The following is a 26,625-nucleotide window of genomic DNA, read 5'->3' as shown; positions in this document are numbered from 1 at the left end:
CTACAACTGGTATCTACTGGTCAGTTTATACTCCTATTTCCACATCTGTTATTTTTATATGGGCCTTTAAGTGGTTTTAAGTGCCTTTTTAAAACCATCAACAGTTTTGACGGATTTGATATGCTGACGGATTTGATATACTGCAAAAGATCTGCCACCCCATTTATGTTTTGATTTAGGTTCATAAAGAAGTGATTTTAATTATGAGCGAAAACTATGAGAAGGATTGTAAGTTTTCAATAGTACAGTTAAATAATCAGGTGCATTTCCATTAAAACATTTGAAGACAATGAGCATTAATTTGTAGACAATTCTATGGGTGACAGGAAGCCAATGCAGTTCTTTCAAGACGAGAGAGTAATGGAGAGAGCAGAATATGAATTTTGCCTCTGCCTGGGATCAAACCATGGACCTCCTGCACCAGAGTCAAAGACCTTATAACCACTGGACCATGCCACTCTCTCAACATTCTGACTGGCCTGAATGGCCAGTATAGAAGAACTGACCCTGTCAACCCCTCTAAATTGCACTTTCTTCATTAAAAGAAAAACATGGTAACAGTTTCACAGTCTAAGCCCGGGGGATTCTAAAGTTTGGTTTGGGTAGGAATGTGCCGCTGAGAATTTGAAAGTGGACCCATCAATATACCAATTTGTCAAGAAATTAGGATCCAATTAGGCCAAATAAAACACACAAAAATCCTAGATCGTCTGTGAGGCAAATTGGGCTATTTTCCAAAAAAATTGAAAAAATCTTGAAAAAATGACCCATCCATATACCAAAATTGGCCAAGAAAAAAGGGTCATTGATATACATGTACCAAAATGCCGAAAATGCTACCCATGTTTGAGGCACGTCCCCATATGGTCATTTGTACTGAGTACCCCCAAGTCTAAGTAATATAAAGTAACATCATCAATCTTACCTTTGTGACAAGTTCTTCTTGATCTTGCTCAGCAGCCTTCTCCAGAGCCTTCTTACTTATCTCCTGAGCATCTTGTAGCTCACCACCCATAGCCATCAGTCTTCCACCTAGCTCCAGTACTCCTAGATCATCTGGGTTTACATCAATGGCTTTCTTGATCAATGCTATGGCCTCTGGGTAGCGTTGATGCATGGCATGACATTTGGCCGTATTCTCTAGTATTATCTACAAAAGTAGCAAATTTATCAGATAACTAATCAAAACAAGTTTCACCAAAGTAATTACCATACTTTATTTTCAAACAATATCCTTCAAGGCCTTTTTCCTTAATTGTAAAATGTTTTCATTAAATACTATATCTCTTCAGCAATAAATTTTCTATGTTCTAATTTGCATCATGTTTCATACGTACATACTATAGTGTGTCTCGGCTCAAGTTGCAAGTAACGCCATCTTGGATTTCGCAACTGCAGGAGTTCAACTTACATCAAAATTAACCTGGAACTCACACATCAATAGTATGGTATCAAAGGCAAATAGAACTCTGGGGTTCATAAAAAGAAATTTGTACTCCTGCTCAAAAGAAATTAAGAACCTGGCATATAAATCTCTAGTACGACCAAGTCTAGAGTATTGTGGGTCAGTCTGGGATACACATACTAAAGAACTCGCACAAAAAATAGAAGCAGTGCAGAACAGAAGTGCAAGATTTGTATGTAGCGACTACGGAAGGCTGAGTAGTGTAACATCCATGAAACAAAGCCTAGACTGGGATCTGTTAGAAACTCGCAGGAAAGCTACAAGAGTCACCATCTTCCACCAAGCGCTAACAGGTCACCTCGCCATTCCACTAGCTGGAAAACATCGTGCACCCAGTCCAACGCTCATCCAGACACAGCAAATTCATACAATTTCAAACATCAAAGAACTGCCTGAAGTACTCATTTATACCACGTACCACTGTCGACTGGAATAATTTACCTCCAACTATAACATCAAATCCGGACAAGAAAAAGTTTAAAGAAGTAGCATTACAGTACACAAGAAAAGCAACCAACAACTAAGAACAGCAGCCTAGCACCAACTGCTTGTTTGACCCCTTTCAGGGGCGTTAGGCAGTATCCAACCAGAACCAGTTGCGTCACCAGCGTGTGGACAAATTTTATGCACCCGAAAGATTAGGTTAGTGCGCGCAATTTGAATCTCCCACTGCAAAATCCAACATGGCATTACTCTAAACTTGAGATGAGACAGACTATACCAACTGAGCCAATGAGTCAGCTCATTGGAAGACAAGTTGGAAGATTTTTAATTTATAGGTATTCAGTTCATTCCTGATCCTCTAACATCTTCTCTTCCAAGGTACATTACTGGCAACCACAAAGTACCTACATAGTACCAATGCTGGTACTACACAGGACCCACCAGCACTGATACCACACTGGTACTCCCTTGGTACTGCACAGTACCAGCCAAGTACATTGGCGATGTTGTACCTGTGCATGCGGCCCATAGGAATCTTGTAGTGTAACTGATCTTCTTACTGTTTATGTTCCATCTGAAGATTGTTACTGCCATTGTAAAAAATTACTGTAATGAAACCATTGACCCTTACATTAAAGATGCTTCTACATGTAAACCAATGGGTCTGAACAATAAGGTTATACAATTTCCTCACCCCATCTTGTGGAAACTTCTCAGCAGCAGCTATTATGATATGTTGTGCACTTTCACCTTGCCCATTCTGCATAAATTGGGCATAGCTTTGGTTGAACTGAGACCCATCAAAGTTGCCAGCCATCAGTACATCACGCATGGCTTCACCATCACCTGATTGACAAAGCGCCTCCATCACACGACCAAGGAGCATCACGCTGTTGGGAAATCTGAGAGAATAATAACAATATAATTAGACCAATGTTAGAAGATTTATGTCATTCTCTAGAAATCTAGAGAATGATTGCAACTTGCATTTAGGTAATTCACAAGATGCCTCAGCAAGACTTTAGAATAACTTTGAACGACACAAGAGATCAGAGTTAGGGTTTAGGTTTATTAGGGTTAGAGTTAGGTTTCATGGTTACAATTAGGGTTAGACTTTTATGGCTTGAGTTGAGGTTTGATTATGGTTGGGAGTGACAACTACTATTCTAAAGTTGCTCTGATGACTCAAATAGGAGACACTGGAGCACATTCATTATGATTAACATTGAATGCAAAATCACTTTCTTGTGGTTTGGCTTCAATTCCACTTGAGCTAAATATTACGGTAACCCTTTTTTGTACATTTCCAACATTTACATCTCTTATTGTATAAAATGGCGAGTATTTGCATGCTTTCTTGGAAAACAAATATGCAATTAGCATTTGAAAGAGCACCATGAATGCTTAATGGTGTAAAAACAAATTTTTTAATTTATCTGTAAAGTTTTCTGATTTATAGAAGGAAACAAGGAAATTTAGCTCAATGTGGCACCCTAAGAATAGGACTGTGAGTTTCAACTGAAAAGTACTGCCTCATGCATGATCAACTCACTGTTTAATGGCGGCAACTACAGTATGCTCCTTAGGAATCTTAGGCCTTTGATCCACAGGCAGTTCACCTATAAGAAAATCCAAAGCTGCATAATCTCTATCGGTAGCAAAATGTGTGCCAACGATACGCAAGAGTGCGTCTATTGCATCGGCATGACGACCCGAGTTGAGGTAGTAGTCCACCATGCATTTGTTGAGAGATGGGAGAGACATGTCCATGCGACCTTGTTTGTGTAGAATATCACCTACAAGATAACAATTGAAAAACCAAAATGTTTTATAATTCTCCACTGAAAGTATCATTTTTGGCCAGGGATGCAAATGGGCAACATATTCATTTCCTGAAATCCATCTGGTCCTTGGACAGATGGCCGAGGCATGCATGCAGTATTGAACATTTATAGGCGTTTGTCCGGGGAACAGGATGCAGGGTATCACCTCACTCCTTAAAATGGTTTTTTTTTCTTCTCTTTTTATGTTAAATTATCATCATCCAATTCCGGAAATCAAAAATCAAACATTTCCGGATTTTTTTTTTTGGCCAAATTTCCAGAAGATTTACATCCCTGGTAGTGGCATAGGATCGTATGCACAAAACAAGTTAGACCAGGTCTAATGTTAGACATGGTCTAATATTGGAGATTAGACTCGGGTGGTATCTCTTTATTCTTTTCTTTTCCTTATTTACTCCTAGCAAAGTCCAAAAGTTAAGCCGCAGCTGTATAATATTAAGCTACATTTATTATTGCCCTTAACAGGATCTACAATAACATAGATTAAGGTATATGTAAATACCAAAAAGTTTCTTCTTCATAGGTCTAATCTCCATAGTTAGGCAAGGTCTAAAGTTAAATATGTTCTATCTTGTTTTGTGCTCACAGACCATAGGGACCAAAAAGGTTTTCACAGCAGTGAAAAATTAAAAATATTCTGGAGCACTTGCAGTATATTCTTGAATAATTCATCTCACTCAGTTGATATTGGCACTACCAGACAAGGTAGACAAGAAATACACCGTATAGACCTAAGTGCAGATTAAAGCAATTGGAAACTGCTCTTATAACCTGAATTGGGCTGTTCCAGTTGAAATTCATACACCCCCTAAAGACATGACCTTAACCTCCCACACAGGGGGTGTAGATTTCTAATAGAGTCACCCCTTCAAATAACCCCATTTGAAATTCACACTCCCTATGTGGAAGATTAAGGACATGTCTTCCATAGGGGGTGTATGGATTTCAACTGGAATAGCCCACTGTAACATAGAAGCAATATAATGTATCAGGGTGCACACCACCAATAGCGCGTCCCATTGAAATACATGTACATGTGAAAACGTGTCCCTTCTTTGCCCGATATTAGACCTTTTTGGCAACAAATTGAAAATAAATATACCACCAATCGATTGCAAATCGATGAAAATTTAATATATGTTTCAATGTACTGGTAGTCTTCCAATTAGATTTCAAGATATGGGCGTTTAAACAGCACCATATGACCATTTTCGACCCGTTTTTACCCTGAAAACCCGTTTCTCTCAATCTGAGGGCCTACTTTTTTCAAAAATTGGGTAATGCAACTTTTTTTGAATCCAAGTTCGTGTATAGGTCTCAAACTTTTATATAAGCTATAACATGCTTTTCTCTTTTTCCTTACAAGTCCACAGAAAGGCCCAAAATACCTCAAAAAAGATTTTGTTTTTACCGGAACTCATCCACATTACATCGCGCATGGAGTGATTTAGAGGTGTGCGCCCATAAGGCTTATAGTAAAACTGACCTGCTTTCTTATAATAGGGATGTGCTTCCTCTAGTTTCTTCTCTATCAGATAAACCAATGCAATGTTCTCTAGAATTTTGAGTGTTTCTTGATTTTCCAGTCCATTTGCTGCCTGTACAAACACATTACAAAAAAGAATCACAAAGTACATTTTACTGAGAAAATTATATGTGTACATGTATACCTACAAAGAAACCTGTAGGAAACCATGTTTCAGACTAATAATGTGGTTGGACATTAATCACAGGCCGCTCTGGACTTACAGTACTGCTCTAAAGTCTAAGAAAATTGGCAGCGTGTCTGAGCGTGCCGCACGTGGCTAAGGTACGATAATACCGGCTGCTCCCGCCACGATAGCCCGCCGGGCTTTGCGTGGTACAGTGATCGTGGCCCAGCCACGGGGTGAATATCACGGGCTTTCCACTGCGCCACGCGGCAAATTTGACATGTATCGGCAGTGTAAAATATTATCGAGTCCCGGGCTTCAATTCGGGAGCTCCGCAGATTCCCGCACGTAGTGTAGGCCTGAGACGAATAAAAATTCCCTGGTGGGGGACGAGCGTCCAGGATGCTCCTACGATTTAACCTAATTTAGGCCGATATTTTGAAGGAGCTTTTTGATACACTGTGACCAATTTTTCCGTTCATAAATCAAAATGTTACATATAAAAATAGATACGATCGTGAAACGCATTGGAACATCACACCTTCAGCTGCACCTTCTTTAAATACATAAAATCTCGGAAGTTTTAAACTTTTCAAGTTGCCATACGCATCAATGTTTATCTAAATTGCTAACCTTTTAAATTAAATCGGTCATTTCTCACGAAAATAAAGCTGTAGGACCTATTGTTATAAATTCCAACAGTGTGTGCATTTAGCATATTTGCTTCTTTTTTCGTTGCCGAAGTGTGCAACATCGTAAGCATTTTGTCGATCATCAAACTCAAAGCTAATAAATATCAGATGGAAACACTTTGATCATGGTGTGTGCATGTGTCACTTACCGTATTGAGTTTTATGTTTATTTTAACTCTTTTATAGTCTTACCCTGACATCCTCACGATTACGAATATTTCAAACCAGTCTGATAATCATGATAATACTTTATAATAATAAATCCATCATTATCTATGGCATTGCAACATGTAAACAAATAGAAATCTACGTACAGTAGCTAGCAAGTTTAGCGAGCACATTGCCTGATTTCATTTTGGCAATCGTGTGGGCGATGGACCCCGTTGTTTTTCATCGTGAATAGTTTTGCAGTATACATTGGAACAAAGAGAGGATTGGCACCGTACATGGGTCGCGATATAAAAATAGAAACAAAAATCAACAATTGCGCGATGAAGACACGATGTTAGATATTGGCCTACGCAAACGTTATTTATTAAATATTCCGAAATGCATTATTATTTTATATTGGAATAATCTACACTTATTTGGGGAGTGAACGATAGTATGCTTGACTGCTGCATGCTGTTGCCGCTTCATCATTTAATAATAATCGCATTGGTGGTGTTAAAAAAATAAATCACAATTTTTCAACTTCAAGTTGCTTTTAACGTAAAACTGTTTACGTTTGGACTGCATGCGCCCAAATTGGGCGTAAACATAACGTGCAGTAAGAAACCTTCGTGAAAGGGGCGGATTTTTGGGTGTTTTGTGGACACTCGGGAATGTGTGAATGTTGCAGTTTCTGTGCCCATCATCCCCGCCCAATGTACGATGACACTGATAATTTGGGCGTGACATGTAGAACCGCAGACCTTGGCAAAAATATTTTTCCCAGGAAATCCCAGGGTCTGTTTCATTGCATTGATAACGATGTTTTGGGGTTGACAAAGAGATTTTTGCCGGGGATTTTTTGTGAAGCGGAAACATAGCATTTCTAGCAACGGAGTTCTGAATATGCGACCCATACACGTTCAAGCTTTGATCAATATCAACAGGGCTGTCAACTTTTTGGAATTGCTGGGGGGGGGGTAGAAGCAACAAATTATTTTGATGGTGCGATTTTACTCATTTTCTAGCGTTTTGCGTCATGAGATTTGCTATTAGACATTATACTACATTGGCGTGAGACCGTCAGAAAGTGACCCAAATGCGTGAGACAGCCCTGATATCAAAGACTCTGAATACAAGAGTAGGCCTACATGTAGATATAAAATGAACAATTGAACACGCACAATGGTAGCTAAAATGGTAAATTTTGTATCATAAGTCCACTCCTGCATCTAGGGTCAATATCAATATTTTGATCGTGTATAGGCCTACTATGGGTCGCATTAAACAAGATCCACTCAGTCAACGATTGAATACGGTGTTGAAATTAGCAAATATTTTAGTTAGGCCTACACTTTTCACTTCATAATTAATTTTCTTGATCAAATGAAAAGCAAAAAATTTCATTTCTTCGGTAAATATCAGAAAAAAAACTATAATGCTTGGTAGGCCTACTGTATATTTTTTCAAACCCTGGTGTTAAACTGGTGTGAAATTTAGGCTTATGTAGCTTAGGGTCATTTTTGATGCTTACAACTAGTATACATGAGTGCCCCCCCTCCGGTACAGCAATTGTGTACCGGTAGCCAGGGGAAGCCGGGGTGTGTCAAACTGCCTCGCCTCCCGAATACCATGGCAACGGTCAACGTTATCACTGGAATGTTGGCAACATGCCATAGACCCTAATGATCATGGTAATAACGTGCAAAAAATCATCTTTCAAAGACCCAGTTACTCAGATTTGGAAGACAATAACTGGGCATGTGTTGTGATGGGAAAAGGGAATAACGAAACTCAGAGTGCACGAAATAACTGAATTGAATAGGAAGAACGTATTTAACTTGCTCGATACTAGGAGTGAAGCATATAAGTTGTTGAGACACCCTTTTTGAACATCACTGCCCCCATGCCCCCCCCCCTCAACATCTATCATGGTCCATGAATGTATCGAAGTGGATTGGATTAGTCCTCGTGATTTGGGTTTTACTCTTTTTCTGTCCCTTTTTAAGTTTACATGCCTCAAGAACGAAAGAAGGAAAGAACATTGTGATTATTGTTCAATCTTTTTGTTCATCCCTGCACTAAATAAGATAAAGATTCAGGATACATAGTGAGGCGTTTGTGATGCCATGGGAAGCTCAGTTACTCAGATTTGGAAGACAATAACTGGGCATGCGTTGTGATAGGAAAAGGGAATAACGAAACTCAGAGTGCACGAAATAAGATAAAAATTACAGAAGAAAAGAGAAACATTAAGTAAGAAATGTTTAGCTGCTGAATGATGGTAAATGTTAGTCATTTTATATGTTTATGAAGTTGACAAGACCAGCTCAAGAATTGAATTGAATTGAATTGAATAGGAAGAACGTGTTTAACTTAGAGTGAATCATATAAGCTGTTAAGACACCCTTTTTAACATCACTGCCCCCCACCCCCACACAAAAAACAGTTTTTTCGAACGCATATGATGCTCTGTCATGTACCCAAAGACCCATCGGCGCCCTAAAAACTAAAACTGGAAGACGCGCTGAACGTGTGACCTAATTCTATGGCGATTTATATCATACAGAATTGCGATATTTTTTCGTTCCCCTCCCCCCACACACACACACAAGATACAAGATCATTTTATTGTAGCATATAGGCCTACGTTTAAGTAATAGACCTAAAAAAATTTTTGAAAGCTTGAGGCAAAACATTCTAAACAGATTGTTATTTAACTGTGTTGACGAAATATTTTGCAAATAAGTTTGCCCAAAATATTGTATAATAACGTTTCAAAAACGTTTTCATGACCTTTATACCCGACATTAAAATCAGAATAGTTTTTGTGTTTGCTGCAGGGCCGGGTTGATGGGACACATTGATCAACTATAATGGCTTACATACATGCAAAATAGGAGTTCTTCTCGTAAAATAGACCTACTACTGTCAGCATGATGGGTTTTGGATTTATGTTTCAAAAAATTTTATGAACCCCGGTTCCACAGATGCAGGACCTATATATATTATTTCATGATAACATCCGAGTTTCTGACGCAGCAAGTACAACAATGTTTTTAAAACGATGTGTTTAAAATGTTGTCGAATGTCAGCTAGCCCTAATTGTTATTATTTTCTATTTGTTTGCATTTACATTATGTTATTTAGTTTTGCAGCAATAACTGTACGGGCAACATTGGCCGATTGAAATGTGTCAATCTTTTAACAATTGATGATAGGAATCAATCTAAATAGATTGAAATGTGTTTTGTTTATACTCTAACTCTCTTTTGTAGACTGATTTCACTTTTTAATCAAGTGTTGCTCCTAATGTTCTGCCAAATAACATGTACTGCATGTTTGGAATGAGATTTCAAACTGTTTTAGAGTGAACATTTTCAATCTTTTTTTTTCCAACTGGAAAGGACCTGTCCCTAATTTGGGACGGCGAAAGGTTTAAAAACAATGAAAATCAATCCTTTCTACTGAAAATTCAATCGAAAAAGATTTGCCCCTAACTTTAATCGCTAAAAGATTGAGAATTACTCCTTTTGATTGAAAAAAAAAAGTTTGAAAAATTCAACTCACCCTACTGAATATACAGTCGAAAACGATTTGTATCTAATCCGGGACGTCGATGTTGAAAATTTTTGATTGAATATTCAATCGGGCAATTTAAGGGTAGACAAGGTATTGTTGGTCGAAGCAACCTAAAAATCGATTTTCATTATCTAAATCAATATATTATTGAAAATTAACACCTTGATGTTTTGCAAAAGTTCATTCTACAAATCGTATACTTTGCACACTTGCTTAATTTATTGTTGTTAATGAGTTATGTACGTTTTACAAAAGTGTTGTTGTTTCAGCCCTCTTTACAACGTAACTCAAGAACCGCAGCACCTATAAAAGTATATCTGTGATATTTTAATTCTTCTACACGCTCGCTATGAATTGAGCAATGCAGTTTTTGCCAAAGCTCACTACCATTCGTAAGATGCTGTGAACTACCAAATCACAACAGTTTAAAATAATTAATAACCTTAAGAGAGTATCTTCGTCACTACTTGTGCAATTAATGGATAATTACCAAATTTCTGTAGCTATTTATAACACATATGCTAATACGGAACTGGCACTTGCAGTATATTAGTGGAAGAAGGGCCCAATTCCAGCTCGTATTAAGACATGTACCGTTGTCATGGAAACATCATCTATAATTTCGAATGTAGTCCCTGAAGATGAAAACATTTTAATGTTTTAATTTTATAAAACTTTTCCAAATATTTTTTTATTTCTTAATATCTCAAAAACAGTTGGAGTTGGGCCCTTCTGCCACTCAGGTATTCAATTCTTTGATTGGCGTAACCCGACCGACCCTAAAAATAGGCCAGACCCTGGACTTTTTTTTTTTTTTTGCAAAAATTTTTTTTTTTTTAAAAGGTCCGATTCCTTTATCATACGCAATTTACCGCTTAAAATGTGTGTAAAAAAATGCCGACCGACCTACCCTATTTTTTTACGTTACGCCAATCAAACAAATTTGTTAAGCCTAATTATAGGTCTAACAGAGTGAAACACCCCTCCCCCAACACACACACACAATATGCCTATTGATTTTGTTAATTTCTGTTTCCATAAATCCATAGATCGATATTCAATCCAATGGAGAATAAGCGGTGTGCAGGCCTACTGTTGTGATTGGTTGGTCATGTATTATATCATACACACGTATGTCGTTTGCGCATGCGTAGGTCTATCCGTGGAAATAATATAGTCTACCCGAATACAAAATAAGGTCGATCTCTAGTCTAGTGGTTTAGTTTAGTTTGCAGTTACATTTAACCAGAACAGGTCTAGTCATTTCAATGAGCATGGAACGCAAGCGTGGAGGAAAAGTTAGCAACGCACTCCGGAATGAAATTGTCAAACACCACTCCAATGGCATCACCAATAAGTCAGAAATAAGGCGACAATGTGAAATGGACGATGGTTATATGCCTAGTATCAGTGCGGTCACCCGAGCTATCGATGTGTGGCAGGAGACGGAATCTATTGGAGATCGTCCCAGATCAGGTCGGCCACCTACCATTAGTTTACCAGAATTCGACATCATCAACAAGGCAATGGAAGACAACAACGAACGATCGTCTACCGATCTTCAGAAGATTCTGAAAGAAACGGCTGGGAAGGATATTTCAACATCAACGATTCGTCGCGTACGTCGGAATCTTGGGTGGGTTTATTCCAAAACTAAATACTGCCAAATTGTGAGACATGAGAACATGGCCAAAAGACTTGATTTTGCTGTCAGATGTCTCCAGAACAATGATCAATTCGAAGATGTAGTGTTTACTGACGAGAGCTCGGTTGCTCTGGAGTCGAACATGAGGTTCCAATTCAGACGAGTTGGAGATCATCAAGATGATTTAGGCAACGTTTACAACCGCGACACGGATATCCACAATGGAAGAAGACTTGCCGCTGTACCGAAGCACCCCCTGAAAGTCCATGTATGGGCCGGGATCTCTGCAAGAGGAGCGACAAGGATCATTATTTTCGACGGGATCATGGATGCTCCGTTTTACGTACGTGACATTTTGGATGGTGAACTTAAGCGCTTTGTGGACGAGGTGTACCCCGGTGGACATAGGTTTTGGCAGGATAACGATCCTAAGCATACCAGCAGGCTAGCACAATCGTATATGGAGGACAATGACATTAACTGGTACAAGACGCCGCCTGAATCCCCAGATATGAACCCGATTGAAAAACTATGGGCAGAGATGAAATACTTTCTACGCAAGGAAATCAAACCCACGACGAAAGAGGAACTCATCAACGGCATCTCACTCTTTTGGAATACGCGTGTAACACCAGAGAAATGTCGGAAGTATATAACGAATTTGCGCAAGGTCATTCCCGCAGTTATAGTTAGAGGCGGCAGAGCTACTGGGTTCTAAAGGAATGGAACTATTGTCAACATGTGAAAGCATCGAGATGAAAGCAAGGACTAAACAAGCTGTGTGGATTTGGCCGATTTGAGTTTGGCCGTTTAACTTGTAAATATGCATATTCTGTTTTGAGTTGTTTTATATTTTGTATATTCTTTATAATTGTTTTTTTTTTGAATGGGAAAAAAATGAACTGAATAAATGCTTCACGTGGCACTTGATTTACAGGATTGATCCAGGGCTACCCAGCTGGTTGTTTTCACGCCGGCAATCTGTTTTAGATTGTCAAAACAAGGACTAGTGTCTTGTTTAACTGGGCTAGTTTATCAAGTGAACTGCGTGGAGCATTTATTCGGTTTGATTTCGCCCGTTTACTGTAAATAATATATGTATATTTTGATTTGTTATGTTGTTTTATATTTGTATTATATTCTTTATAATTGTTTTTTAAAATGGGCAAAAAATGAACTGAATAAATGCTTCACGTGGCACTTGATTTACAGGATTGATCCTGGGCTACCCAGCTGGTTGTTTTCACCCCGACAATCTAAAGTCTGCACAAAAATTAAGTCAGTTGTTGTAAATACGCCTATAGCTTCAGAACTAATAATTGTTTTCACAATATTTCAACATAAAAAGAAGTACGATTTATTTACGCGCATTTTGATACCCCATTTGTCCAATTTCGTTCAATATTATTATTAACATCACAGCAGTGTTTGTAAAGAAAATTACCCGAATTTAAAAGTTTCAGCTATTTGCATTGATTTGAAGTCAGCGCGAAGATAAATGGAGGGTGTTACGTGCCACAATGCTTGTGTAAAAACCATTGATCGCTGTAAACTGCAACTTTTGAATTCGGGTATTTTTCTTTAAAAGCACTACTGTGTTGTTAATATTGAGTGACATTTGACAAATGAGGTTTCAAAATGCGCGTAAATAAATCGCCCTTCTTTCTATGTAGAAATATTGTGGAAAAAATTATTAGTTCTGAAGCTATAGGAATATTTATAACAGCTGAGTTACTTTTTGTGCAGACTTTATTTTAGATTGTCAAAACAAGGACTACAATGTAGTGCCTTGCTTTGGCTAGTTTATCAAGTGAAGCGTGGAGCATTTATCCGATTTGATTTTGTCTGTTTAACTTGTAAATATGTATATTTTTTATTTGCTATGTTCTTTTATATTTGTATGTATTCTTTACAGTAGTTTTTACAATGTTCTTTTATATTATGTATTCATTGCAATTATTGTTTTGATTTTTAATGGGCAAGAATATACTGAATAAATGCCGGCTATGGGTAACCTTGTCAATCATGCCAATTCTATTGTCCACCAATAGAATTATGCTATGGGTAACCTTGTCAATCATGCTAATTCTATTGTACACCAAAGTTAAGCCCATGACCACCTTGGTTTCCAATGGACATTTTATTGTGAAATGTCATTGTACAAGGAATACATTTAAAAAAATCCGCATAGCCCCAGAATGGAAAGTATTTAATTATCTTTGTAATCACTCAAAAAGCATTTCGTGTGAATTTTAGACACTAAAATGCCCATAAAAAAGAATAGCACTTAGTTCGGATGTAAACTTCACACACGACGCTCCTTGAGTGAGTACAAACATAATTCAATACATTTCATTAGGGGGCTATAGCAAAAACAAAAAAATGTCCTATACCTTAATGGTTATGGAACAAAGGTGTGACATCACCGACAGGCTTACATTTATTAATGATCAATCAAATCGATCGGCAATCATCCCCAATCTGCATGGCAGAAAAGCAGGAGGATATAAAAATCGAACAAGTTTGTGTGTAATCGGCATGCTAAATAAAAGTTAAATAAAATATCATTGTATTACAATTTGATTTGACAATGAAAAGTAATCATGTTAAATAAATAATAATATAAAATATATGTTTAAATTTTCATGTTAAATAACTTGGTACTTTTATAAAATCTTGGTCATAGATACAATCTACATTTTGATCATGAAAGCGTTTATTCTTTATTGACCATGCTTTGTCGTGTAAAAATAAAGTTAAATATTTACACTAAGGGACCGATCGTTATTTACGGCAGGGGGGGAATGGGTGTTTTGGCAAAAATATCGAAGAGAAAATTTCACGTTCCCCCTCGCGTCCGCTCAAAATTTTCGCGTTCCCCTTGTTTTCCCAATTTTCTCCATTTAAAATTTAACAATCCCCCTCCTGGTTCAGCTAAAATTTCGGGTTCCCCCTCAAGATCACAAAAAATTTCGTGTTCCCCCTAAATTTACCCATTCCCCCCCCTGCCATAAATAACGATCGCTCCCTAACAATGCTAAAACTAGTAGTTTAAAAATCACAATATTAAATATTAAAGCAACGCTATAAAACATAGGAATACTAAATAGTAAAAGAGATATATAAGAGAAAAATAAATAGAATAGAATAACAATACTAATTGTGTTACTAATTGTGTTAAATTCATTCTGTAATCAACAAATAATTAATTTCCTTTAAAAAGTAATTATGGTAGCATGTATCATAAACCAACGAAGTCACACTGCTGCTGAATCTTGAAGTATTCAGTGTTGCCAAAACTTTTCAGCGTCAAGGCGCGGCGCATTGACTCGCCAGGCCGCGGTAAAGGATTCTCAAGTAGCCCAATTTTTTAAGCTTCCCAAAAAGCGCCCAATACTGGATATTTGGGCGGATTTACCCTAATTTAGAACGCAAAACACCCAATTGGGCGGAAAAGCACTTGAATTTGAAACTTCCGGTACTTACTGGGAAGTTACTGACCGATCAATAAATGGTCACAAAACCCATTGTAATTTCAATTTGGAGCTTCAAAGACTCCAAACCTTTATAAATCGGCTAAATTGAAAGGAAAATACATCAAATTAGTGCCGCGGCCTGAGACTGGCAAAAGTAGCCCAATTTTAGACAAGTAGCGGCATGCTTTTTTGAGTAGCGGCAAGTGATGGCCAAGTAGCCCAATTGTGCGCCTAAGGCGCGGCGTTGGCATCACTGGATTTCATAAAGCGTGCTGTTAATAATCACCACCAGTTTGCAAGATCTTCATCCCATTTTCATTGATCACTTATCGGATAAAGTATTGGACACAATAGATGTAGTATTTGATTGACAGTGTTACCATGGTTACCCGCCCCTGCGTTCCCTTGTCGCTTGATCGACTGCGTGGAGCATTTATCCGGTCTGATTTTATTTGTTCCCGTTGTGTAAAATATGTTTATTATATATTTTTTTTCAGTTGTGATTTTGTCTTATATTTATAATTCATAAAGATCCTCAGGCTCACAAAATAAAGTAACTTGGCCGTTTTAAAATGTGGCAATAACCGAAACTTGAATTATTCACATTTGGTACGGCATTTGGAAATAATTGTATTGACGGTGAATGCGAAGAGGACAGGTTCTACCAAAGTATTAAAGATCTAACATCGTTACAATGCAATTTTTGATAAAGCTCACTACCATTCGCAAGATGCTGTGAGCTACTTTTTTTCCGCTGCTTCGACCAACATTACATCGTATAACCTTAATATCAAGTTAAAAGCTGAAAAAACACCCTTCAAAAAGTATTTAAATAACATTCGCTCACGGACCAAGTCTATAATTTTTATTCACTTTTAATTTTCTTTTCACGTGTTACGCAATATTATGATAATCGTATTGATGAAATTTGTAAACTGAAGGGATCTAAAATGAGCGTTTATTGCGTTTCGACAGTATATTTTTTGTGGGACATGAGAGCACCTCGGACCTATCGAATTGCATTCTGAATACGAAGCATGTCTTTCTGATCAAATAATTTTCATTTTTTGAAAATCACAATATAATACAAATTTTATGACAAATTATAAAAATTTGATATTTTTCAAATGTTTGATATATAACAGTCCTCGAAGTAAATTATATAAATCTAATGATAAATTCTTAAAGTGTATGTAGCAGGGAGGAAAAGCCGACGGTCAATTGAAAATTTTGACCTTTCATATTGAAGATATGGATTTTTTTCCCAAAAGACCTAATTTTTTTGGTGTTTTGGGAAAAAAATACATATCTTCAATACGAAAGGTCAAAATTTTCAATTGATCGTCGGCTTTTCATCCCACCTACATACACTTTAAGTATAAATCATCAGATTTATAAAGTTTACTTCAAGTACTGTTAAATATCAAAATATCAATTTTAATGATTTGCCATAAAATGTGTGTTAAATTGCGAATTTCAAAAATCTAAATTATTTGATATCAGAATGACATTCTTCGTATTCAGAATGCAATTCGATATGCCTGATGTGCTCTGATGTCCCAAAATAAATACTGTCCAAACGTTCATACCCCAGCCCTTAATTTATGTTAATTGCCAATCTGCATGGGATGGGAGTGTTTCATTTCATGAAAATAAATTAAATTTCGTAGAATATGATTATCAACGTATAATTTTATACAGTAAGATGTTTAATATCTTAGAAAAGTGTGGACTAAAAAAGAAATGTTTCTCTTGTAAATCATGACCATCTTGCTATCCAGCTGTTGTACATGTATATATAATTTTGTATATAGTTAAGGTTATTGTTGCCAATATTTTGCTAAAATCAATGCATAAATGTTCAGGTACTTTTTATTTTGCATACTTTTGCCCTGACACTTGGTCAAATTGTTTCTAATATGTTCTAATGTATCATATAGTGAACCCGCCCTCTAATTAGCATGTTTGCATAATTAATGAGCTAATTTGCATATAATACATGAGAACATATTAGAAACACTTTGACCAAGTCTCAGGGCAACATTATGCAAAATAAAAAGTACCCTGAACATTTATGCATTTTTAGCAAATATATTTTTAACATGGAATTTCGCGATTAATAAACTGGCAGATTCTAAAATCAGAATTGTTCAGTATTGAAGTGCCAATACAATTATGACATTATGATATGTTGCATTTAATATTATTTTATAAGCCTACGTACACTTTACTTTTACTGTCACTAATATAATTATATAAATTTTTTCATAACAATTTTATACTAGTATTTTGATGTAATTAATATCAGTATAATTTCGAGTTCAACTGAATGCTTTCATCATGATTAACATCAAAAATAGACTATGGCATAGTCTAGCTCGAGGATGACTCCGGGGATGACTTCAAGTTTGTTTTGAGTGCCCCGGAATAACATTCCGTATTACATATTCCACATTTTGTAGTAAATCAGAACAATTATCTAACAGTTCACATGAAAGTTGATCATTCTGGTATTTCACCATCAGGTAATTTCCTTCATTGATTTTTTCATAATATTCATAGGTTCATTCATACACTGGCACAATCGCGGGAACCATATGTGTGTGGGAACCTGAATATGTGCGTGAGCAGAGCGTGAGAACATTCACCGCATGCACAGAAATCTGTTCAAGACACACTGCACAATGTTTACACAACATTTCTAGTATTTGGGAATAAAATATTTAAAAAAATGTAAATGTTTCTTGCGTGTTAAATTTCTTTCTTGAACGAATTTGTGAAGTTTCGAGACAAAAAATTATTGTTGTTGTTGTTTTAATATATTATTAAGTTGAAGCCCCATTCAAATACATAGCTAAGGCCCAAAAAAAAATATTGTTGTGTTGCCCTCAACCGTCCTACCCTAAATCCGGAAAAATCAGGGGCGCATTTTTTTTTTTTTTGGAATGATGATTTTTATAGATTTGTTCAAAAACTCAATGTTTTTCACTTAAAATTAATATTTTATTGTAAGACTAGTCTTTAATTGTTGTCTAACAGATATCCAGAAGTCAAAATTGACAAATGTCCCCTTATTGAACAAGCATTATTTAATATTTGAGGGGATTTTTTAAAAGCTAAAGGTTTAAAAAAAAAATATAAAAAAAATAAAATAATAATCCGACCGTCCTACCCAAATTTCTCATTTTTCCACTTGAGGGCAACACAACAATATTTTATTTTGGCCTAATTTAGACACTGTCAGTATTACAGATTCGTGTAAAATGTCTTATTTTGTCTTAAAAAAAACACGGCCGATCGGCTGAACCACTCACAGGCTATAACAAAATCTGAATTTTGATGATTTTTACTATCGTTTGCAGTGGCGTACCGTGGCCGCTCCTACCCCGGGGGGCTGAAGAAAATTCAATTTTGCCGCCTCTTCATCAACAGCCCGAAAAGGTTGACCCAATTTTTTTACGGTGGTTTGAAAAAGTGAAAAAAAAGGATATATAAGTGCAAGCGCCCTATGCTTTTTCAAATTTTTTCCGCCCTTCTTTCTTTACTTATTCTTTTTGCCGCCCCTTCTTCTGCCGCCCCTCTTTTTGCCGCCCCTTCGTTTTGGACGCCCCCTGCTTTTACCCCGGGGGGCTGGCGTCCCCAAAGACCCCCCAAAAAAAAAAAAAAAATACGTGCATGGTTTGGATGAGCAAGTCACTGAATGGACCTTTAAAATTAGGGCCTACCCCAAAAATCAAAATGAAATGCCCATTTAATATTCACGGAGAGTTGATATATCTGTATCTGGTAAACATGCACATGTGGGTACTCTCCCTTATTATTTATTTATATTAGTTCATTCATATATGGTAAACCTGATTCTGACATGCGCACGGCAAGTTGATCGCTCCTTATTTGGGAAGCACTCTTACCTGGGCATAGGGCGGATGTACCATGATTACCACGTGTTTGCATGTTCAAAGCTCAAAACGCTAATCCATCCAGGGACCAGTTCATTGTGTATAATTAAAGAATGATGAGACCATGGTAGGTATTTAATATTAATACCTACCATGATGAGACAGAGTGTTTTATCTTGACATTTTAATCATTCGTGTTTAATAATAATAAAGTTAAGAAATGATGAAACAAGTACAAAATAATTAAATATAAACTAAAAATACTTTCTCGAGCATGGTTTTGGGGTTGGCCGGGGGTTTTGGCAGGGACTCCGGGGGGGGGGGACCCCAACTTTGGAGGTGACGCATACGTATGTAGGGCTGTTAAGACCCCCCTTTTTCAGCATCGCTGTCACCCAAAGACCCCATATTTTTTTACGAACACATGCTCTGTCACCCGAAGACCCCCTATAGTCTGTTACCCAAAGACCCTTACAAGTTCAATTTGAACAGTAACATTCTTTTATCACTGATTATGTTACTTACTTTGAAAAAAAAAAGGAATTTGAAGCCATTTAGAACTAGAAATTCAATTTTCGAGGTTTCTGTGCCGCTGTAACGCTGTTTTGGTTCTCACCCAAAGATTCCATTTAAAAAAAAAAAAAAGGTCATGTTCTCACCCAATGACCCCATACTTTATACATTTGCTCTCACCGATTGCCAAAAATCATGTTCTCACCCAATGACCCCATATTTTTTACATTTTGCTCTCACCGAATGCCCCTTAGTGCGAAAGTGCCAGCCCTACACCTATATCCATTTCAAATTGAAGTGCCCCCAGGGCTGTCAACTCTCACGCATTTGCCGTGAGTCTCACGCATTGGGTCACTTTCTCACGGTCTCACGCCAAGGTAGTATAATCTCACGCCTAGGTAGTAAATCTCACGCAAAAGCTGGAAAATGAGTAAAATCTCACGCATCGTCATGAATAATTTGTTGCTCCTACCCCCCCCCCCCTCCCGCTTTTCACATTATCTAGAGCCGTGGGTCAAATAATCATGGTACAAAATGAACATTGGAGTCGGCAAATCCCGGTACGCCCCTGTCTCACGCCAAACAATTCCAAAAAGTTGACAGCCCTGGTGCCCCCCCGGTAGGGACGTGCCGCTGATAATTTGAAAGTAGACCCATAAATATACAAATTTTTCAAGAAATTTGGACCCATTGATATACCAAAAGTCTTAATTTTCAGCCAAATTTAACCCAAATTGTCTTAGTTTTTACAAATAAATTTGGGGAAAATTGAAAAATTGGGCTATTTTCCAAAAAAATTGAGAACATTTTGAAAAAAATGACCCATTCATATACCAAAATAGGCTTTGAAAAAGGGGTCATTGATATACCAAAAGGCTGAAAATGCTACCCATATTTGCGGCACGTCCCCGTATGGTCATTTGTACTGAGTACCCCCCCAGCTAGTGGAAGCACCATGTGCGTTGGCAAGTATATCATGGGGTCATCGCACTGAGTATGATGCATTGTTCATCTCATTTAAATAATTTATGTCCGCAAAAGACAGGTGCTGGGATCATAAAGAGATGGTGGGATTTACCCTTCATGCCAACGTTGGTAAAATGCACAACTTTTTGAGTATAAACAGGGATGCTGTACATGTAGGCCCTAGTATGTAGACGAATTTATTTACTATTAATCGGAATCTTGGAAAGGAATAATCTATTATGACATTGGAATTATCACAGATGCAAATCTCGGTAAGTGCGAGTTTGGCACAACAAATGAACCATGGCTTAATGAACCAATGCACCGGGATTACGGGAGGATGCATGATTAATGACGACGTGATTTTGACGAACTCATGATTCGGTCAGTAGTGTAAAAAAAAAAATGAAGAAGAATAGAATGTCGTAAAGAAAAGTTTCTAAGTTAAGGATTTGGACAAGGAATTACCGGTATATAATATATTTATTGTTTTGGGCTGGGATTTCTATTACTTTTTGACATTGACATTTGGAAATGACAAACAAAAATAGTCTCGTCCGGTAACACTTGTCGGCCACCGTCTTCGTGACATCAGTATTCATCCATCATCCAACCTGATACAAACAAAAGAATTGAGAATAAGAAAACAACAGGCTTTACGGTTTACCAACCACGGACTAAGCCTTTGATTTTGTAGATGCCCTAAATACAATTAGGCGTAAATAAATAAACTACTATATTAATAATATTAACAAATTCAAAAAAACTTCCCAATTTATATAAAGAAAGCGACTTAAAATGCGAATTTACGTTTTAACACGGCCTTATAATTTATAGGCATAATTAAATTAACTATATATTTACCGCAAACATGGGATAAAAATTGATAATATTGCGGTAGGGAGGTAGTGAGTAGCGGGAAAAGTCAACACATTTAGCACGTGCTCCCGGCACGTGCTAAAGTTTGCAGCGCGATACCATCCAATTATTTTGGTCACATTTTACAATGTATCATTTAATACATGCGGTTAACGCACTGATGGCTTTCTGATGGTTAACCCTATCGAACACCCATTTGGATTAAATTTAAAATAATTAGGCCTATAAAAAGGAGAAATAAAGATCGATTTATATGGCAATGATCGCACACGACACGGCCGAAATAGCGCGTGATATAATTTAACAGACATCAACACGTTTAAGCCTATATTTACAGTGCAGACAAATAAGGATATAAATAAAAGTGTTTTAAAAAAGTAGACTGCACGAAAGTGATTTTAATATAATATTGGTTACTTCGAACAAATAATTACCTCACTCGATCCTTACCTCACTCCTCAGTTTGCTCCAAAATCGTCAAAATAGCGCGTTGTAGTGGAGTGTGTATGTGAAAAGTCGGCCGTCCTTGATGCGGCTTTAAACGGCGATGGCTTACACTCGAATAAATCATCAGTCGGACTACACACAAACGATATATTCTTATGATTCCAACGACTCGACATTTACTGTTTTAAATGCAGGTAAATACATCGCTAAATAGTTTGGACCGCTACACGCTATTTATTGCATACATCGCTACACGCTATTTATTGCATATAGAGGGAGGTATAAAATAAATGAAACGCTGTAAATATTGCATTGCACTATCGTGCCTTGGGACACGCGCGTGGCCGAGGTAGCGTGCCTCAACCACGTTTGATGTTCAACTTATATTTTCGACCGCGTGTCTTGGGCTTGCAACTTATGAAATCGTGGCACACGTGGTCGGAACCACGATCGTGCCTTGCGTGCCAATTTTCTTAGACTTTAGATCAGTACTGTAGGGGAAGCTTGAGACTCACATGGGTATCAAATAGTTGCGATTTATGGACTTTTGAATCTAACAACCCAACAACAGAACATTTCATTGCATCAGTTAAATCAACCCCTGGCCTAGCAGTGCAGTGTCAAAATATCTCTCACATTAAGGATTTGACTCAAATGCCGATCCAAATAACAACCAACCAGTGACATCTGGAAAAAAAGTCTTGAATTACAAATAATATCATAAGTGCATGTGTAAGGCTTTTTGAAGTCTCCCAAACACATCATCATCACCATCAGTCGTCCATGGACGGAATGGAGGAAGCATCAGAAGTTTGCTGGGCCTAAAGTCTTTCGTCTGCCAAACACAGACTACATTTTAAATGAAACATTTGGGAAAAGCATACCAATGATATCATAAATGTAATGCAATGTGTAGGACTGCAACTTTGCAAAAGCCTCGCCAGTAGCTTTCTGAAGTTTTACGCAAACAGTCAATGTTTTAAATATAACATTTGGGGGAAACATCTAACATACCAATAATATATAAGTGTATGCGTAGGGCTTACATTGCAAAACTTGATCACGCTTTAAAACATTTGATCTCCTAAACCACAGTGATATGATCAAAGATGTTGGTGACTTTTAAGGTGCAACGATTGTCTAAGAAAAATAAAACTTTCAGACACACAACTATCCACACACCAACTCTTTTCCTCACCAACAAAATAATACACAAAGACCATACCTCACTGATAGCCAGTGCTTCAGTAAACATCTTCATACTCCTGTCATATTCTTCAAGTCGCATTAGAAAGCTTCCAAAGCTTGTCAAAGTCTGTGAGACTGTTGGATGATCTCTACCGACTGCATTCACACGAATGTCAAGAGCTCTGAGAAGATAAGAGTTACAATGACAAAAAAAGTTGACACAATGTAAGTCAAAATTGCTGCTGTTGGTACATTTTTATAGCTTTGAAGCAAGTTTTCTTGAAAAGGGTTACGATGGCATACAATCTCCACCTTGTGCTCAAACCAAGGGGCAATTATCATATTGCATATTTTATGCAAACTTCAACTGTTTTGAACCTATCCCATGCCGGCACATTCCCTTGCTTTTGTTTCAAGTTAGATAATTGTAACGTTTTGGGTTGGTAAACTGTTCTTTCTTTCTTATTAATTATATTCAGTTTCCTCTAGTAGCGAGCAATCATTCCCTATTGTGTTTATTTGTTCTTGTGCAAGATGCGTAGCCCCATTACCTACTTAACATAAAATATTATGGCTTTAAGGCAAACATAAATTATACATTCTACCAGTTTAATGCTCATGCACTGACTGATACACAGTTCTTACAGATTACCTACTTTTGGTACAGTGGTTCAACTGTCTTGATATCCAGGCCTGGGGTGCGAATCTTACACATGGCCAGGTTGAGGACCGTGCCTCCTACATCAGGTGGAAGAACACCAAAGTATACCTCCTCATATATCTGTAATAAAAGATATCACACATGATAGTAAGGAATAGTGAACAATATGTGTGTGGGGGAGGGTGTTTGAAGACAAATGTCAAAAAGAAGTTTTCAAATTCAACATATTTGTGTCCCGATCTGATCCACTCAGGCCACAGTCGGAAATTTTGAAAATTGAGTTACTACCTTCACTAACTTGCTCGATACCTACACGTACCGATGTTGAATTCCAAGATCCCTGAATACTTGGTTGCAAAGTTATGAACCTTTCATATGTTCATTTTCATATGTTTTTTATTGTTTTTTTTTCTCACTTTTGCCTATATCTCAGTTTCATTATTGCCGACTTTAGCCTGATTGGATCAGATCAGGTCACATTTTCAATGTCAATGACATACCTCAATGGCATCTTCAAACATGCTTATAGCTTCATTGAGTTGTCCCTGTTGGAAGTATGTCTGTGCTAGGTTATTCATAGTGTCAGCAACCAGTACATGCATCTTACCATGGACACTCTTGTGAAGGTCAAGGCACTGCTGGTAGTATTCCACTGCCTAAATAAAGTAGACGGAACCAAAGTTTAAGTTGATGCAAAGTGCTAGAACCACCTCTTCCAGAAAATTGTTGATTTTTTTTTTCTAAAAAACTATGCTGTTCACCAAATATGATACGTTGTTTAACTTCAACAAACCAGTCAAAATGTTACACCGTGCTAAATATTTAGAGGTTATTAGTAACTGCACATCGGTTATTTGGAGGACATTTCGCCTTTGGAATCGAGAGATATTCCGAGGTCCAAAGCAAAATGTTTAGATTTTTCACAATGCCCGACATATACCGATGCAAAATTATTAACCTCATTCATAACCATCACTTTCATCTCTTCACTTTACAAAATAACACACAATTTTCCTCAAAAATAAACAATTTTTAAGTTTTGCCTTTCCAAAAATCAATCGGGCTAAAACAGGACGACCAATAACAGAAACGCAAATCACAATCTGTGCAAATATGGTTACGCACAATCCAAATATGGCGGCCAGCGCTTTAGCAATTTGTTCGACTCCCAACACGGTGCACGCGGAGGTTACTAATATTTACGCTGATGGCGCTGAGGCCCACTGGCAAATATTAGTAACCGCGGTCAGTGTTTGCATTTTGGCAAGCAAATAAAAATGATTGGATCGCATGTATTGCATATATTAATGTATTAATGAGGTTATGAATAACCATCGCACACTCAGAAATTTTGATCCTGCTATTCTGACAACTTCCCTTCCCTCATTATTAAAAGGAATAATTTATTGTGTTACATACCTCCACATGTTTGCCCATCTTAGTTTGTATGTAGCCAAGATTGTTTAGAGTCACTGCCTTAAGGGAATCGTTCTTTTCAGGTCGATTTCCAAATCTATAAAAAATAATAATGAGTTTCATTATAAACAGTGTTTTTATTTAAATGTAGTTAGAGTTCTAGTTGAATTGAAGGTCAAAGGGAAAGAGAGAAACAAAGAGAGGGAGGAAGCTCAGTGGATAACAAGAGAAGGGGATAAAGAGAGAGAAAGAAACAGACAGGCAGGTGGTCAGGAACAGAGATGGAGAAAGACAGAAAATGATAAGATAAAGGGCAATTGAAACAGAGAGAAAAGAAATGTGATCTTGTATGCAAGAATAACTCCACCATCAGAAGATCACCATGCGGTGCGTGGGAATCCTACAAAAAGTGGAGGATTGACACAGTATCCGAGGATCGCAATGCAATGTGTGGGAATCCTTCATTGGTTTGTAGGATTGCCCTAGGTGAGTCGGAATCCTCCGATGTTGGAGTATCGCCACACAGTGCTTGAATTTGTTTAAAATGATGGAAGATCAGCACATTAAGAGTTCTGAACCAGAAAGCCGCAACTCACTATGACCAGCTCTTAATGAGCATAAAGTTGGCTCCTTGCTTTGGTCTTCAAAAATCAGTATTTCCTCCACAAAGTCTTTTGTTTTCTATTGACTGGTGACTTTATGCTCATTTTGTGGGAACAGGTGATTGTGAGTTGAGGCATTCTGGCTCTCAACCTTCGACATGGCAAGCGGGAAACCTCCGATGTTGAAGGATCAACATGTAGTGTTTGGATGCATGATGATCCTACGACATCCCAGGATCCAGGATTCCACCTTGCCATGTGCTGATCCTGATGTTGGCGGATCACCATGCACTGTTATCGTCATACTGTGAGTGAAGTATATTTGAATAAGCTACATTTATTTGAGGTCTGATTACAATTTCATTAATATCATCAACCAAATAAATCAAAAGGTGTTTACTTGTCTTTGATGGCGAGTAGTTCCTTGTGTATCTTCTCTGCCTCTTCAAATCTTTCCATACTTGCATATTGGCACGCCAATGTGTTGTGAAGCTCACAATATAACTCAGCAACATCAGCATCTTTGAGAAGTCTATCCTCAATGTATGTAGCATCCTGGTAAATCAATCAATCAATCATGTAAAATCATAAATATTATGATTAATGATAAACCTTAACCTTCTTGAAGGCTACAAAAATCTTCAACCTGGCTGGGTGCCTGTGGGAGAAGAGGGTGGGGGAAGGTAGCACCACAGGCGTAGATCCCGGGGGGATGGGGGATAAATCCCTCCAATATTTTGATGGGATGGCCCATACAATCATCCCCACAATGCTTGTTTGTAGGTTTCGCCATTTTAGCCTAAAAAGTGCAAATTTTATGTGCTTTGTGTGCAACTGTGCATGTATTCCAATTTTACAGCATATTTCACCAGTTTAGCTTCAATATGGCAAATTTTTTCGTGTGCATTTGTACCATGGATTTATTCTGTCACCAAGCACTAGGTCTGCAACCAGTAGCCACTGGTGATCACTGGCCTAGCAAAAGCATGCGTAAATATTATTTAGAATGATTGTGTCATCACATCGCGTGGGATGCATACATGCATGCACAGTGCATTTATCTTGAAGTATTTTGTAGTACTTGGGAATGTTTAACTCTTAAAA

At 37.5% G+C, this 26,625-nt stretch overlaps 1 protein-coding gene across 1 annotated transcript in view; it reads right to left on the bottom strand.

The window, feature by feature from the left end:
• LOC140150737 (TPR repeat-containing protein DDB_G0287407-like) overlaps positions 1-26,625 on the bottom strand; it is a 71,984-nt gene that overhangs the window by 18,158 nt on the left and 27,201 nt on the right. The window contains exons 17-25 of the mRNA XM_072172837.1: positions 25,922-26,076; positions 24,923-25,016; positions 24,004-24,159; positions 23,499-23,623; positions 22,880-23,024; positions 5,240-5,351; positions 3,462-3,705; positions 2,604-2,811; positions 926-1,150 (exon numbers count right to left, since the gene is read on the bottom strand). Coding sequence (XP_072028938.1) covers positions 926-1,150; positions 2,604-2,811; positions 3,462-3,705; positions 5,240-5,351; positions 22,880-23,024; positions 23,499-23,623; positions 24,004-24,159; positions 24,923-25,016; positions 25,922-26,076 — 1,464 coding nt within the window. The remainder of the gene's footprint in view (positions 1-925; positions 1,151-2,603; positions 2,812-3,461; positions 3,706-5,239; positions 5,352-22,879; positions 23,025-23,498; positions 23,624-24,003; positions 24,160-24,922; positions 25,017-25,921; positions 26,077-26,625) is intronic.

This window comes from Amphiura filiformis, chromosome 4, assembly GCF_039555335.1.
Source record: "Amphiura filiformis chromosome 4, Afil_fr2py, whole genome shotgun sequence".
NCBI lineage: Eukaryota > Metazoa > Echinodermata > Ophiuroidea > Amphilepidida > Amphiuridae > Amphiura > Amphiura filiformis.
The sequence above is the reverse complement of the archived record's forward strand: the minus strand, read 5'-3'. Positions and strand labels throughout refer to the sequence as shown.